General features: G+C 45.4%; 1 protein-coding gene across 1 annotated transcript in view; it reads left to right on the top strand.

The window, feature by feature from the left end:
* The window catches only part of cttn (cortactin), a 21720-nt gene extending 9922 nt beyond the window's left edge, over positions 1–11798 (top strand). Inside the window, exons 10-15 of the mRNA XM_080539236.1 lie at positions 1492–1547; positions 1744–1813; positions 2210–2529; positions 10577–10742; positions 11080–11148; positions 11408–11798. Of these exons, the coding sequence (XP_080395362.1) occupies positions 1492–1547; positions 1744–1813; positions 2210–2529; positions 10577–10742; positions 11080–11148; positions 11408–11544 (818 nt within the window). The 3' untranslated portion in view covers positions 11545–11798. The remainder of the gene's footprint in view (positions 1–1491; positions 1548–1743; positions 1814–2209; positions 2530–10576; positions 10743–11079; positions 11149–11407) is intronic.
* The last annotated feature ends 4014 nt before the right edge of the window (positions 11799–15812 follow it).

Genomic DNA, 15812 nt, shown 5'->3' with positions numbered 1-15812 from the left:
GGTCGTGAGAGTGATAGCAGATGCCTTGGATAAGTCGTGGACAACTGTAGTAGTTAATAAATGGACTGCACTTATATAGCGCCTTTATCCAAAGCGCTTCACAACGGCCTCTCATTCACCCATTCACACACCAATGGCGGCAAGCTGCCATGCAAGGCGCCGGCCCGCTCACAGGGAGAAATTTGGGGTTCAGTGTCTTGCCCATTGTACATGTCTGTATGTGTGTGTGTCTATATCTATGTACATGTCTCTGTGTATATGTGTGTGTCTATATCTATGTACATGTCTCTGTGTATATGTGTGTGTGTCTATGTCCATGTCTCTATATATGTTCCAGACTATAAGCGGGGGTTCGGCGGGCGGTACGGGGTAGACGTGGCCCAGCAGGACCAGTGTGCTCTGGGTTATGAGCACAAGGAGAGCCTGGCCAAGCACCAGTCCCAGCAAGGCACTGACCCCCCCCCCCACCCCATCATTCCTGCCCCCCCAACCCAAATTCCCCCTCTTTTATTCTTTCATCATCCTTACCTCTCTTTCACCGCTGTGCTTTTATTGGCATCATGTGACCCCCCCCCCCCCCCCCCCGTGGCCCCACCCATCCTGGTCGCTCTCCACACACAGCAGCACCACCCACAGGGTCAGGCGATGTCGTCATGGTGATCGTCAGGGGAGGCTACATTGTAATGTGTGGAAAGGAATGAGGAATGATATCAATCAAAGGTATCAAACCCTTCTTCATTACGTTCCATGCATTACAATGAGCTCTTTCAATGTACTCTTCATATCTAGCTCCACCAGCCTCCCCTGGTGATAATTCAGGGTGTTATCGATGTGTGAAGTGTCTGTTGGCTCAGCTTGTCTGTCCCCTGTGGACCGGCTCCAGTGTCTGGGCTGCAGACACTGGAGAACAGTTTGGCTGAACGGAGAGAGAGATAAGAGGAGGGAGAGGAGGGAGAGAAGAGAGAGAGAGAGAGAGGAGGTTCGATTTTATATTATCTTGAATGACTGAAATCCAGAGATCCCATTGTGGAACATGGATTTCATGATAACAATGAGGTATGGATATCGCCTAGCTCTCTAACTCCCCCCCACCACCACTCCTGTGACAGCGTTTTGTTTGTTTCTCGCCCACCACGTGCATGATGGCTGCCTTGACAGCGCAGCATCCTCCCCACCGCTGCCCCCCCCCCCATCCCCATCGCTGCCCCCCCCCTGCAACACACACACCAGGAGATGGCTACCTGTCCTGCACAGAGCTTGAGTCGAAATGGCGTCGCCCGCTTCAGTGGCCCGACCACCAGCCTTTACGTTGCGAGTTCCTTTCTTTCTTTTAGCTCCTCCTCCTCTCCTCTCAGGTGTGCATGAGCCACCTTTCATCCAGGGGTTTCATTTTCACTCAACACTAAACTTTCAGATTTTGGGTGAACTATGACCTTAAAGGTCAGGGTGATGCTGACCTCTGACCCCTGGTGTTCTCTCTGCTGTTGACAGACTACTCCAAAGGCTTCGGAGGGAAGTTTGGTGTCCAGAAGGACAGGATGGACAAGGTAGGGTGTGTGTGTCCGTGTGTGTGTGTGGGTCTATGTGTGTCTGTTCGTGTCTGTCTGTGTGTGTTTGTGTCCATGTGTGTCCGTGTGTGTGTGTCCGTCTGTCCGTGTGCGTGTGTGTGTCCGTCTGTCCGTGTGTGTGTGTGTGTGTGTGTGTGTGTGTGTTGACTCTCTCCTGTGTGTGGTCCTGCTGCAGAGTGCAGGGACGTTTGAGGACGTGGAGAAGCCCAGCCCCGCCTACCAGAAGACCAAGCCTGTGGAGGCTGGTACGTTACTGGGAAGTGTGTGTGTGTGTGTGTGTGTGTGTCTGTTTGGCTTGTCTGACGGCTAACGCTAGCTACAGTTAGCTAATCGGCTCGTTGGTAGAGAGCCTCATTTTTGAGGCGGGCTAATAATAAATATGATATTATGTTACTGTTTTTGCCTGAACCAATTATTTGATTCTGACCTCTTCTCTCTCTCTCTCTCTCCCTCCCCTTCTCCATCACTCTCTCCCCTTCTCCCTCTCTCTCCCTCCCTCCCTCCCTCCTCCCCCTTCTCCCTCCCTTCCCTTCTCCCTCCCTCCCCTTCTCCCTCTCTATCTCTCCCCGCTCCCTCCCTCTCTCTCTTCTCTCTTCCCTCCCTCTCTCTCTCCCCTTCTCTCTCCCCCCCCCCCTCCCCAGCCGGCAGCAGCACAGGCAGCATCAAGGCTCGTTTTGAGAACATCGCCAAGCAGAAGGAGGAGGAGGACAGGAAGCGTCTGGAGGAGGACCGGACGCGCCGCCAGGCCAAGGACAAGCAGGAGCAGGAGGAGGCGCGCCGCAAGATAGAGGAGGAGGCCAAGGCCCGGCCCCCCTCCCCCGCCCCGGCCCCGGCCCCTGCCTCCCCCGCTCCCGCTCCCGCCCGGGCCTCTCCCGCCCCAGCCCCCTCCCCCACGCCAAGCCCCACCCCCCCCGTCCAGCCAGCCGCCGCCCCCGCCGCCGCTGCTGAGGCCGTGTACGAGGTGAGTGACAGCTCTGACGACCAATCAGCTGGTGTCCTGGGTAGGGATGTCCCGATCCGATATTGATATCGCATATCGCCGCGATATTGGTCCTGAATGCTGGATCGCAGATCGCACCAGAAAAAAAATAGGCAGCGATCTGGGGCTCGCGATCCGGCGTGTCACTCACGTGATGACAACAGTAGTAGTCAGTGGTCACGGGTATGAGAGTTGGCTAGTAGCTACCTGTGTGTAATGAGTCTGACAATGTCATGATGCTAGCTGGTGAAATCATAAACCATTTGCTTACGTAATTTTTCGGTTGTTTACATAGTCTGAAACTACAGATGGTAAGCTTTCAAATGATGCGTCATACATTGAAATCGGAAAAAAATTTGTTTGTTTGTATCAATGTTTTGCTCAAGAATCGTGACTGCTAAAAACGCTGCTAACAGCTAGCGGCTAACGTTTCGTTCTAAAACAAAAGTATGTTTACAAGCCAGGTATCACTTACCGACAACCCACAGATTATAAGTATTTAGTGATCGTTAAACTGTTGTATATTATATCGAGTGGTACTTTAAAACTTCAAGTTTGAAGCCTGTTATGAAAAAAACGAAAAGCAGATATTGTTGACACCCCTTTGATTCTGCGACTGGTTTCTGGTCTCACCAGCAGCGTCACTAGGCTACACTTTTAAAAAGGGTGCTATAATTGATTTGCCATTTGTAAGAGAATGTAACCTCCAGTAATTCCAGGTTCCCCTCAACAAAGAGGCACTGAGAGCGTCTTATAAAAAAGTTCAAGTTTATTACACAGTTGTAATAAAAGGTTGTCCTCAGTTAGCAGATCAGGTGCTGTGTGCTACGTGCTAGGTTCTTAGCTACAAGGAAACAGTGACATGGCTAATGTGATCTATTAGATCACAACAAACAACATTAGACATACTATTACAGCCACATTCCACAATACAAGACACTGACATTTCCCCATACATACATCAATCCCGAATGTCTACGTTCCACAGATCAGCACATCACATCAGCACCTCTTATAACCCTCCAACCATACATAAACAATACAATACATCAAAATACATCAACATGTTCTACTCACAGATAGCCCCCGAAACACAAAGTTTTAACTTTAAACCAGTTGGTCACTGAGTACTGCAGAGTACTGTTTTTGTTGCTTGAATAAAGGCTGGCAGTCTTTAATAGCCAACTGTTGTTGTGGACTATACTGGGGAAGTATTTGTTATTATTCAGGAGTAAAACAATAAATATAAATATCGGATTGATATCGGTATCGCAGATACCTGAAGCCCAGGTATCGGTATCGGTAGTGAAAAAATGGGATCGGGACATCCCTAGTCCTGGGGCCTCGTTTATAAACGTTGCGTACGCACAACAGAAAAGGTGTACGCCACTTTGAAGCAAACTTTGGGATTCATAAACAGTTTTATAAATGAGGCCCCTGGTGTAGAGGTGGAGTAGAGGTTGATTTTAGGAGTCCTTGAAGTGAGGTCCTTCAGTAGTGTACACACTAGCACCATATTTACCTTGGGTGCGTTTGTAAATATGCTCTGAAAGCGCCGGAGCGCACCCGGGGTGCTCTAGACTGACTGTTCGGAAATGAACTGATTTCAGTTGAAACCAGAGCAGATTTCCAGAGCGTATTTACAAACGCACCCCTTGACATTAACTTACCAACTGCCAAAGAGTTTCATAAACACTCACCACCTAGTGCCAACTGTTTTATGTGGTATTCCACCTAGCAAAAACACTCTGATTGGCTACAAAACAAAATGAAGCATCATCATTTCAGCTTTTTTCACTGAATAAAGTCACCCGTGGCACTCTAGGATGTTGACAGTTTGCGGGTGACATTATTCGCCGTTGGCACTGAAAGAGTTAAGCTCTGATCTGATTAGAAGTTAACTTGTTTGTGTGGAGCTGTGTTTCGAAATCCTTTTTTTTTTTGTGATCAATTTTTTATTATTATTTCAGGGAGTAAAACAAGGGGAGTGGTAACATACAAATAAACAAAGGAGAAAATAGAATAACACAAATACGGTTTACCAGTACAAATACAAAATGCGCATAAAACTTTTCAACCCCCCCCCCTCCCCTTCCCTTCCCAATCTCCCTTTACCCCAATAATTCCCCACCTACCCCTCCTCCCACAAATGTCCCTCCCGCCAGATACCTCCCACCCACCCGCCCAATCACAACCCCCCCGCCACCCACCCCCCCCTATCACAGCCCCCCGCCCACCACCCCCCACCCAATCACAGCCCCCCGCCCCCCCCCCCCCCTCCCTACAGGACCCTATGGAAGGAGCAAATCGATTAGCCTATAATAGTGTCTTGAGGATGGTTATAGTTTGGTCCCAGCATGAAACATTGTCCGAAATTGCATGATGCCTGTTGGCTATCCAGTGTTCCATGCTGGCTATGTCAATGAAGTCTAATATCCATCTCTGCGTAGTCAAGAAATGGGGTGACTTCCACCTGCAAGCTATAAGCCTTTTGGCTGCTGTAAGGCCGGCCAGCCAGATGCGTCTTTGTTTGATGTTTAGATCCAGGTTTGAGCTGTCATTTAACAATAGGACTAATGGTGAGTGTGGAATGTGTTTGGACAGGATCAGGGACAAAGCATCACAAACTGTCCTCCAGAAATCAGCCACTCCCGGGCATTCCCATACCATATGAAAAAAGGTGCCAACTGTATTTCGGGTGCAAAGAGTACAGTTAGGTGAAGGTATGGTCTTTATTTTATGTAGCAGATATGGAGTGAAGTATGTCCTATGAGTAAAATTGAAATGGATAACCTGGTGGTTGGGATTTCTGGAGGAAAGGGATATGTTTTGCCAAATTAATTGCCAATTTAAGTTATTGTGTGATAAAGTATCTTTCCACACTCTGTCAATGTGTAATGGTTTTAAAGAAGCCTTAACCAGGATGGAGTAAAGAGCTGAGACCTGACCCCTGGGTCTGGTGAATGCTATGTGAAATGGATGTATGTCTAATGAGCTATTCCAGGGTACCCCGTATGTGCGCATAGCTGTACGTAATTGAAGGTAGAAAAAAAAGGACGTACCCGGTAAATTAAAGTTTCTCTGAATGTCTTGGAATGAGCGGAGACCCTCAGCCCCAAATAAATCTGAGAATGTGTGAACTCCCTTGTCACTCCACTGGGGAAATGAGATTGGACGGCCTCCCAACTGGAGAATTGAATTTTTAAATATAGGCGAATGGAGGTACCATTTGGTTGAGATTTTGCAGAGCTTTTCTGCGCATCGCCAAACTGAGATTAATTCAGTGATGATGGAGCCGAATTTCAATTTGGACTGTTTAATAGAAATGTTACAGTATATTACATCTTGTAACCTATGAGGATGGACAATGTTTTCCTCTAAGGGGCGCCAAGAAACACGAGCAGCCGGATCAAACCATGTGGAGAGAGGACGCAGCACAAAGGACCAATAATACCATTCGAAGTTTGGTAGCCCCAATCCCCCTTCGTTTTTTAGCCTCTGGAGGGTTGAGAATTTGAGTCTGGGCTTCTTCCCCCTCCATATAAAATGAGAAGAGATAGAGTGTAGTTTCTTCCAATAACCACTTGGAGGGGCTAGAGAGAGCATGGAACTAAAAAAGTTTATTCGTGGAAGAATATTCATTTTAATAACTGAGATACGGGAATGAAATGTGAGGGGTGAAGTTTTCCACCTTTGTAGATCAGAATCTACCTCCTTCAGCACATTCTTATAATTAATTGATACTGTGTTTGAAATTGAGGGGTAGATAGTGATACCTAGATATTTAATATTCTGGACCACTGGGATGTTCAGTGAGATATCTAACTGTCTAGCTGAGGCATTCAGTGGCAATAGAGCTGATTTTCCCCAGTTAATTTTGTAACCTGAAATTCGGCTAAAATTATTAAAGATGTTTAGAAGGTGAGGGAGTGACTGAGGGATATTCTGAATAAAAAGAAGGATATCATCAGCATACAGAGATATGTGATGTTTGGTGTTCTGGACCGTAATAGGATCATGGGTGACTGACTGGCGAACGGCCTGGGCCACAGGTTCCAGAGATAGGGCAAACAGCAAAGGAGAGAGAGGGCAACCCTGGCGCGAGCTGCGGGATACTGGGAACTGTTTAGAGCATGTGTTCCCTGTCAGAACCATTGCTGTCGGGTTAGAATATAGTAGTTTTATCATATCCACATAATGATCTCCAAAGCCCATATAGCGTAAAACCGCCCATAAAAAGTGCCACTCGAGACGATCAAAGGCTTTCTCAGCATCAAGTGAGAGAATAGCATTTGCTGAATCAGTAATATTCGAAGAGTCAATAATATGGAGAAGGCGGCGAACATTGTCTGAGGCAAGGCGATTTTTAATGAAGCCTGTTTGGTCCTCATGCACTAAGGTAGTCATAAATGGTTCCAGTCGAGAGGCTAGAACTTTGGCGTACAGTTTAGTATCTGTATTTAAAATTGACAAGGGGCGATAGCTTCCGCAGTCAGTAGGGTCCTTCCCCTTTTTCAAGAGCAAAGAGATTATAGCTATATTGTTGTTTTTGGAGAAGGAGCCATTTTTGATTGCAGAATGAATCATTCCCAATAGCAAGGGGCCAACTTGGGGCCAAAAGGCCAGATACAATTCAGGTGGTAGACCGTCTAACCCTGGTGACTTGCCTTTATTCATGCATGAAAGAGCTTTGTATAGTTCAGATAGCGTAATAGGAGAATCTAAATCAAGGGAGTCATTTTGGGAAAGCTGGGGGAGCTGTAAGGGGTTCAAGAAAGAACTAACAGCTTGATCATTATAATCAATCTCAGAAGTATATAGAGCCGAGTAGAATGCCCAGAAGTTATTGTTAACCTCTGTTGGATCAGTGCACAAAGTACCTGTAGAACTTTTAATTGAAGAGATGTTTGCTAGTTGTTCATTGGTTTTAAGTTTTGAGGCTAGTAAATGGCTTGGCTGTGCGCTGTGCAAGTAATGGTTTTGTCTAGTTCTATGGATGAGGAAATCCGCTCTATGTCTGAGAAGATGGTTAAGATCTTTAAATAACACTTCTCTCTCAAGAACTAGCTCAGGGGTAACATGCGGAGTCATTGTGATCTCCAGTTCAGCAATTTTCTTTTCTAAGTCTTGAATATGTTTTAATCTGGATTTGTGTAGATTAGAGGCAAAACCAATAGTTTTATCCCTAATGAACCCCTTCACCGCATCCCAGAGAATACCAGGATCATCCACAGATGGCTTATTAATTACAATAAACTCATCAAGTTGTTCCTTCATTTCCTTTAGGAATGATTCATTCTGCAAAAGGGTGGAGTTAAAGCGCCAGCGAGGAGCCCTTTTAGGCTTCAAGGAGATCGCTACTCTGCCAAAGACCGCCCTGTGGTCAGAGAGAGACATAGGAAGTAAATTAAAATCTGATGTCTTATCATACAGATGTTTGGATATAAAAATATAATCTATGCGAGAGAATGATCTGTGTCGAGAGGAGAAACAAGTGAATTCTTTCACGGAGGGGTTAGAAGAACGCCAGACATCTACCACAGCACAGTCACTAGCCCATTTCCTTAGTGCAGAGGACGCCAGGTGTTGCTCTCTCCCCTCGTTAACCCCAGTTCTGTCCATCGTGTGTAGCCATACAGCATTAAAGTCACCCCCTATTATTAAACCAAAATCAGATAGATCAAACATCAATTTAGTTAAGTAGTCATAAAAGCCAATATCAAAGGAATTTGGTGCATATACTGAAACAAAGGCCAGTTTCTTATCATTTACCATCATTTTTATATAGCTTACTCTGCCCTCAGAGTCTTTCCCAGATCCTAGATCTTTAAACTGAAAACTGCGCTTGGCAACGATCACTACTCCCCTTTTTTTTTTGGTAATTGAGGAGGAGGCAATTACATGGTAATATTTATTCTGTAATCTACTAACATCTTTTTCCAATAGGTGAGATTCCTGAAAGAAGGCCACATCTATCTTTTTTCTCTGTAGGAAGTCTAAGGTACTTGTGTGTTTATGAGGGATATTTAGGCCCCGCCCATTCCAAGACAGAAGTGTAATGTTAGTCATAGCTATCTTGGTAAAAGAAAAAAGTGAAAGATACTAACCGAAGAGCTCCAACCATAGGATCCTGTCCCTCCCCCCCAACCCCCCCATAAGACCCATGATCATAGCCCACCCACCCCTTGCCCCCTAATCCCAATCGGCACCCCTCTTCCCCAACCCCCCCAAAAAATAAATGGACAAAAAGGTCCATCCAGAGCCCACCCAACCTCCCCCCTCCCCCCCAAAAAAGTGACAGTGAAGAAAAGATAGTCAGATACCCCTCCCTCTCCCTTGTAGCTATTCCTTGTTTGAGTAATTACCATATATAATAAAAAATAATGATAATACAGAATTAGAAACCAAAGAAAAAAAGAAATAATTTTCAAGTATCAATTGGGGTTATAAAGCCATCAGCAATGAAATTATATATTTATTCAGTTCTATTATAAAAAACAATAATTGTGTTCAAGCTACCTATAATGTCATACGTAAATTGGGACACCCCATATGTTCAAAATACTCAAATAAGCAAGGTTGTGTGGAACAGGCAAACTTAAAACATTAGGCTATTATACCGCTATTCAATCTGATTAGTCAGCAACCTATCATAGAGTTCAGATTGCGAAATGTGTCGCACACAGTCAGCCACCATACAGCTGGATCAGCATTTACAGTAAATAGAAAGCAAAAATAATAACTATAGTGGTTTTACAGCGATGTTAGCCGGATTTACACTCACTGAGTTGCTACACGATAGAAATAAACAAAGAGAGTCATTGGAGTGACGTCCTCCGTGAGTAACGCCCCACCAGGAAGTAAACAAGTCCAGCATGTTATCGTCAACAGTTATCGTTTGAAAAACAAAGTCTAGAGCGAGCTCTTGTTAAGAGCCTTACCCCGATCAGGAATTGTCCTCAAGTGAAGAAAGGAACTTCTCTGCCTCTGATAGTTCGTGGAATAGATGGTGTTCAGAGTTGTGGATGAGCTTGATGACCGCGGGGTACAGCAAGAATGCCTCACAGCGCAGTCCCCGAGCCCGGTGCATGATCGGATAGCAGGGACGTCTGAGTTTAGAAGTATACTCGCTGTAATCCGCTGCAAAACGGATGGTGCGCCCGGCGATCTCCACGGGAGTTTTCCTTGATTCTTGGAGGATGCGGTCTCTGTCTGTGAAGCGAAGGAATTTAATGATCAAGGACCTGGGATGTGGTGAAGACGCTCGAGGAGACCCGGTGCGGTGAGCTCGCATGATCTCCAGCGGCTTGTCAGCCAGGGAGGGGAACCATATTGGGAAGTTGGCAGTGAGGTAGGACATTGCATTCCCCGATTCTTCTCCCTCCTTTAGATTGATCATTCTTAGGTTGTCCCTTCTGCTCCTATCCTCGAAGGATGCCAGTTTGGACTCGAGCTGAGCTAGTGATCTGCTGTGTTGAGAGGTAGTGACCTCGGATTCCCTTACCCGCTCATGTAGCTTGGAGGTGATAGTGCGTTGTACACTAATCTCCTTCTCGTGTTTGGTCAGGGTTGCCTCCATGGATCCCAGCTGGGTCTCCAGCCGGTCGAATCGGTCATTGGAGTTTTTCTCTGCTATATTAAAATAGCGTTTAAGTGTAGCCTCGAGAGAGGCCACTGTGAGAGCGCTCTCTGAGGTTTCGTCGTCGTCCATCGGCATAGCGAATGTATCTTTGTTTTTGCGCGTACGAGTAGCCATTGTGGACAGGACTAAACAGACTAATAAACGTTCAACTGATGTAGCTTAGTATCAGATTTCGTGGCATAAATATAAATGTTTGCTTAGATAAATTGAAGGGAGAGTAACCGCGAGGCTTCTACTCCGCCATCTTGTTCTCCGCCATCTTGTTCACGTCACCAAAAAAAGGAGCTGTGTTTCGAAATCCTGTGACTTATCTGACTTCATGTCACCATGGAGACCACAGTGGCTGCTGCTCTCTAACCCTCTGTCTCCCCCTGCTGGTCGTGTCAGGAGCCTGCGGTGTACGAGGAGCCCACCTATGAGGCGACGCCGGAGAACGGGGAGGAGCTGTACGAGGCTGAGCCCGCCTCCAAGCCCCTCCCCCAGGCCACGCCCCAGGAGCCTGCAGCCCCCGCCCAGGAGGAGGCGCTCTACCAGACCCCCGAGGAGACTGGAGGTGAGAGACAGACAGGCAGACAGACAGACAGACAGGTGGACAGGCAGGGAGACAGACAGACTGTACCAGACTCCTGACAAAACTGGAAGTGAGATAGGTAGACAGATTGACAGGTAGACAGACTGACAGGTAGATAGACAGGTGGACAGGCAGGGAGACAGACAGACAGACAGACAGATACATGCTTTTGTAGAATAGAAAGACAGACAGGAAATTATGTTAGTGATGCCTTTCATTATCATCCCAACACTCAATACTGCTTGTGTGTGTGTGTGTGTGTGTGTGTGTGTGTGTGTGTGTGTGTGTGTGTGTGTGTGTGTGTGTGTGTGTGTTACAGAGGCCCAGTCCTATGAGTACGGGGAGGATGTGGGCGTGACCGCGGTGGCGCTGTACGACTACCAAGCAGGTGAGAGGGGGAGGAGCCTAAACTAATGCTGCTCCTTGTGTGTGTGTGTGTGTGTGTGTGAGAGAATGTTTGTGTACCTTAGTGTGTGTGTGTGTGTGTGAGAGACAATGTTTGTGTACCATAGTGTGTGTTTGTGTGTGTGTGTGAGAAAGAGAATGTTTGTGTACCAGTGTGTGAGAGAATGTGTGTGTGTGTGTGTGTGTATATGCCTGCACAGCCAGTCAACTAACCCCCCCCCCACCGTCTCTCTGCGTTTCAGCGGGCGATGATGAGATCTCCTTCGACCCTGATGACATCATCACCAACATCGAGATGATTGACGAGGGCTGGTGGAGGGGGGTGTGCCGCGGTGCCTACGGCCTCTTCCCGGCCAATTACGTCGAGGTTCGGCAATGATCCCGCCCACCACGTCGACTCTGCTCCCTCCCTCCCTCCTTTCCTCCCTCCTTTCCTTCTTCCTCCCTCCCTCTCTCACCAGGAGGGAGACATCCTCATCCCTCCATCTCTCTCTCTCTCTCTCTCTGTTGTTCATCACGGTGCTTCACCATTTGTGCTTGTAGACATTCTCTCAGGTCTTTCAGCTGTCTCTCTATCTCTTTCCTCTCCTCCCCTCCTCTCTCCATCCATCCCACCCCCTCTCCCTGGTTGCTGAGGCCCTCTGGTGGAGAGCCCTGGTAGTGAAGGAGAGAAGCCCCCCGCCCCCCCCAACCCTACAACACTACAGAGGATCCTCACCACAGACAGACACTCGAACCCCGGTTCAGCTGCTCTTCCTGCGCTCTGAGAGAGAGAGAGAGACAGAGAGATTATGTAATATGATCTAGTTATCTTTATTCTATAAGACGTGATGATGAGGAGGAGGATGATGATGAAGAGGCTCTCATGCTGCTTTGCCTCCCTTCTTCTTTCTTCTTGCACCTGTTCATCCTCTTTTCCTCTTTTTGATTTTTGTATTGAAGCCTTTCTTCTTCCCCCTCCCTCCCTCCCCCCCTCCCTCTCTCTGTGACTTACTGTATGGACCCAGCCAGGTGTCAATCCGGTATTGAGGCCTGGCGTCTGGGTGAGCCACCAACCGACAGTGTAGAGGTGCAGTATTAGGTCCACCAAAGATAAAACGAGATCAAACAGAGATTAATGTAGATCGTGTCCAAACCTGGTTTGAATTAATAGTTGATTGGGGTTGTTATTTTTGACATCACGGTTTCTCAACCTTTCGTGTGCTTCTGGGACATTGTGGGCATGGAAAACAACATCGTAACTAAGGACGTGATTGACCTCCTAAACGCAACTGAAACATCGCCTGAGGTGTATTAGGTTATTTGAGGCAAACCACTTAAAAAGTTGTCTGACATTGATTGATTGATCGATTGAAATTAGCACTTTGGAACTTTTTAAATGGTGTCAGGTCATCTGACTCAACCCAACAGCGGAGAGGCAATTATAGAGTTGATGCAGAATGGATTTGTGTTGGCTAACACCAGAGCCTGGGTTGAGAAGCTGTGATCTAGCATAGAGGACTCACAATTGTGGTGGGATGTTGCTGTAGCTTGTTTTCAGTGATTATTAATGTGATTATACTTTAATATACCTTTTCGAAACACTCGTGTCAATGTAGGCGTCCATTTTACTCTCATTTGCAGACATCCCATTAGCAGCAAAAAACAAAAAAACGGAATAGGATGTTTGTTTTTTTAGTTTTAAATGTTCCCTGTTTGTCGGAGGCTACCCACAATCTGTGTTAGTATTCCAACATCCACACTAGAATACGACAGCGAATGTGTGGCCCGTACATCCTGTGAGGTATGTTTACGTGTATTTTGAGCGGAGCTGCTGGCGTTAACAGCAGCATCCGTCTCAGCAGAACCAAGGGGCCAATTGTACCCTCTGTGTTGTCTTGCGACCCAAGTCTTCCCCTCCTCTCACGCCATGATAAAGAGAAATCAGAACAGCAGGTCATTGTTGTTGTCGTCTTGGTTTTACCTTACCCTGCCCTCTGTCCTGGCTGCGATTGACGAAAATCCACCGCAAATCCACCCAGATACAACGCTGGAAATAACGATGTACAGAAAAGAGAATGATTGATTTTATTACGATGCTCTGAGAAATATATTTGAGTCGAACGACGACCCCCCCTTTTCTTTTTCTTTTCTTTTTCTTTTCTTTTTGTTGTTCTCCCTGTCGCCGTCTGTCTGTTGACGTGGATGAGACCTGTGTGTTGGTCGCGGGCTCACCACTCTGCCTACGACAGGAGTCTGTCTGTCTGTCTGTCCCGTGTCCACTGTTCTCGTGCGTGTTCATGTATGTTCTTGCGTGGTCATCTACATGTATGTGGGACTTAGGTGTGTTATTATGTTCTGGGGGGGGCCACATCGACATGCTTATCATGACCAGCGGGTGTGCTGGCGAGTGAGTGAGTGACTTAAAGAGACTGATAATTTATCTATTGTGGGTGTGTTCTAACTGAAGAGTGGTCTATGTCTGTAACTATAGTGGGATATATGGGGAAAGCTGACTGGCGGTTGTTTCTTAAAAAACAATTAAAAAATAAAACGCTAATTATGTTAACTGACGACAGGTATGACAATCTGATTGTCGTCACGGCGATCTAATGCAGTAGTGTATCTTAGGTAGGTATGGTTGAGTGAGTGAGTGAGTGGATATTTCATCAGATTCATTGGGGGGTTTTAGGGGTTTTATAATAAAAGTGACCTTTTCAAATGTATTATTTTTATCTGTACTTATGCCTGCTCAAATCACTACATTACCTGCTTGTTCTGGTTTTTGTAAGTAAATAGTTTCAATAAACAAAAAATGTTATGGACAGTCGATGTGTTTTGTTTGTCTTGCTTTTACACACACACAGGTTGACATTGGTTGCCATACAAGACGTATTGAGAATTTGGGGGGAGGAATATAGAATATAGAGAGAAACCTAGGATAGAGAGGGAAACCTAGGATCGAAAGAGAAACCTAGGATATAAAGAGAAACCTAGGATATAAAGGGAAACCTAGGATAGAAAGAGAAACCTAGGATATAGAGAGAAACCTAGGATATAAAGGGAAACCTAGGATATAGAGAGAAACTTAGGATATAGAGAGAAACCTAGGATATAAAGGGAAACTTAGGATATAGAGAGAAACCTAGGATATAGAGAGAAACCTAGGATATAGAGAGAAACCTAGGATATAAAGGGAAACCTAGGATATAAAGGGAAACCTAGGATATAGAGAGAAACCTAGGATATAGAGAGAAACCTAGGATAGAGAGAGAAACCTAGGATATAAAGGGAAACCTAGGATATAGAGAGAAACCTAGGATATAGAGAGAAACCTAGGATATAGAGAGAAACCTAGGATCTAAAGGGAAACCTAGGATATAAAGAGAAACCTAGGATATAAAGGGAAACCTAGGATATAAAGAGAAACCTAGGATATAGAGAGAAACCTAGGATATAGAGAGAAACCTAGGATATAGAGAGAAACCTAGGATATAAAGGGAAACCTAGGATATAAAGGGAAACCTAGGATATAGAGAGAAACCTAGGATATAAAGGGAAACCTAGGATATAGAGAGAAACCTAGGATAGAAAGAGAAACCTAGGATAGAGAGAGAAACCTAGGATAGAGAGAGAAACCTAGGATATAAAGAGAAACCTAGGATATAAAGAGAAACCTAGGATAGAGAGAGAAACCTAGGATATAAAGAGAAACCTAGGATAGAGAGAGAAACCTAGGATATAGAGAGAAACCTAGGATAGAGAGAGAAACCTAGGATATAAAGAGAAACCTAGGATAGAGAGAGAAACCTAGGATAGAGAGAGAAACCTAGGATATAAAGAGAAACCTAGGATATAGAGAGAAACCTAGGATATAAAGAGAAACCTAGGATATAGAGAGAAACCTAGGATATAAAGAGAAACCTAGGATAGAGAGAGAAACCTAGGATATAAAGAGAAACCTAGGATATAGAGAGAAACCTAGGATAGAGAGAGAAACCTAGGATATAAAGAGAAATCTAGGATAGAGAGAGAAACCTAGGATATAGAGGGAAACCTAGGATATAAAGAGAAACCTAGGATAGAGAGGGAAACCTAGGATAGAGAGGGAAACCTAGGATATAAAGAGAAACCTAGGATAGAGAGGGAAACCTAGGATATAAAGGAAACCTAGGATAGAAAGAGAAACCTAGGATAGAGAGAAACCTAGGATATAAAGGGAAACCTAGGATATAAAGAGAAACCTAGGATATAGAGAGAAACCTAGGATATAAAGAGAAACCTAGGATATAGAGAGAAACCTAGGATAGAGAGAGAAACCTAGGATAGAGAGAGAAACCTAGGATATAAAGAGAAACCTAGGATAGAGAGGGAAACCTAGGATATAAAGGAAACCTAGGATATAAAGAGAAACCTAGGATAGAGAGAAACCTAGGATATAAAGGGAAACCTAGGATATAAAGAGAAACCTAGGATATAGAGAGAAACCTAGGATATAAAGAGAAACCTAGGATATAAAGAGAAACCTAGGATAGAGAGAGAAACCTAGGATAGAAAGAGAAACCTAGGATATAAAGGGAAACCTAGGATATAAAGAGAAACCTAGGATATAGAGAGAAACCTAGGATATAAAGAGAAACCTAGGATATAAAGAGAAACCTAGGATAG

The sequence above is a fragment of the Nansenia antarctica genome (genome assembly GCF_963989245.1).
Source record: "Nansenia antarctica genome assembly, chromosome: 9".
Taxonomy (NCBI): domain Eukaryota; kingdom Metazoa; phylum Chordata; class Actinopteri; order Argentiniformes; family Microstomatidae; genus Nansenia; species Nansenia antarctica.
The sequence above is the reverse complement of the archived record's forward strand: the minus strand, read 5'-3'. Positions and strand labels throughout refer to the sequence as shown.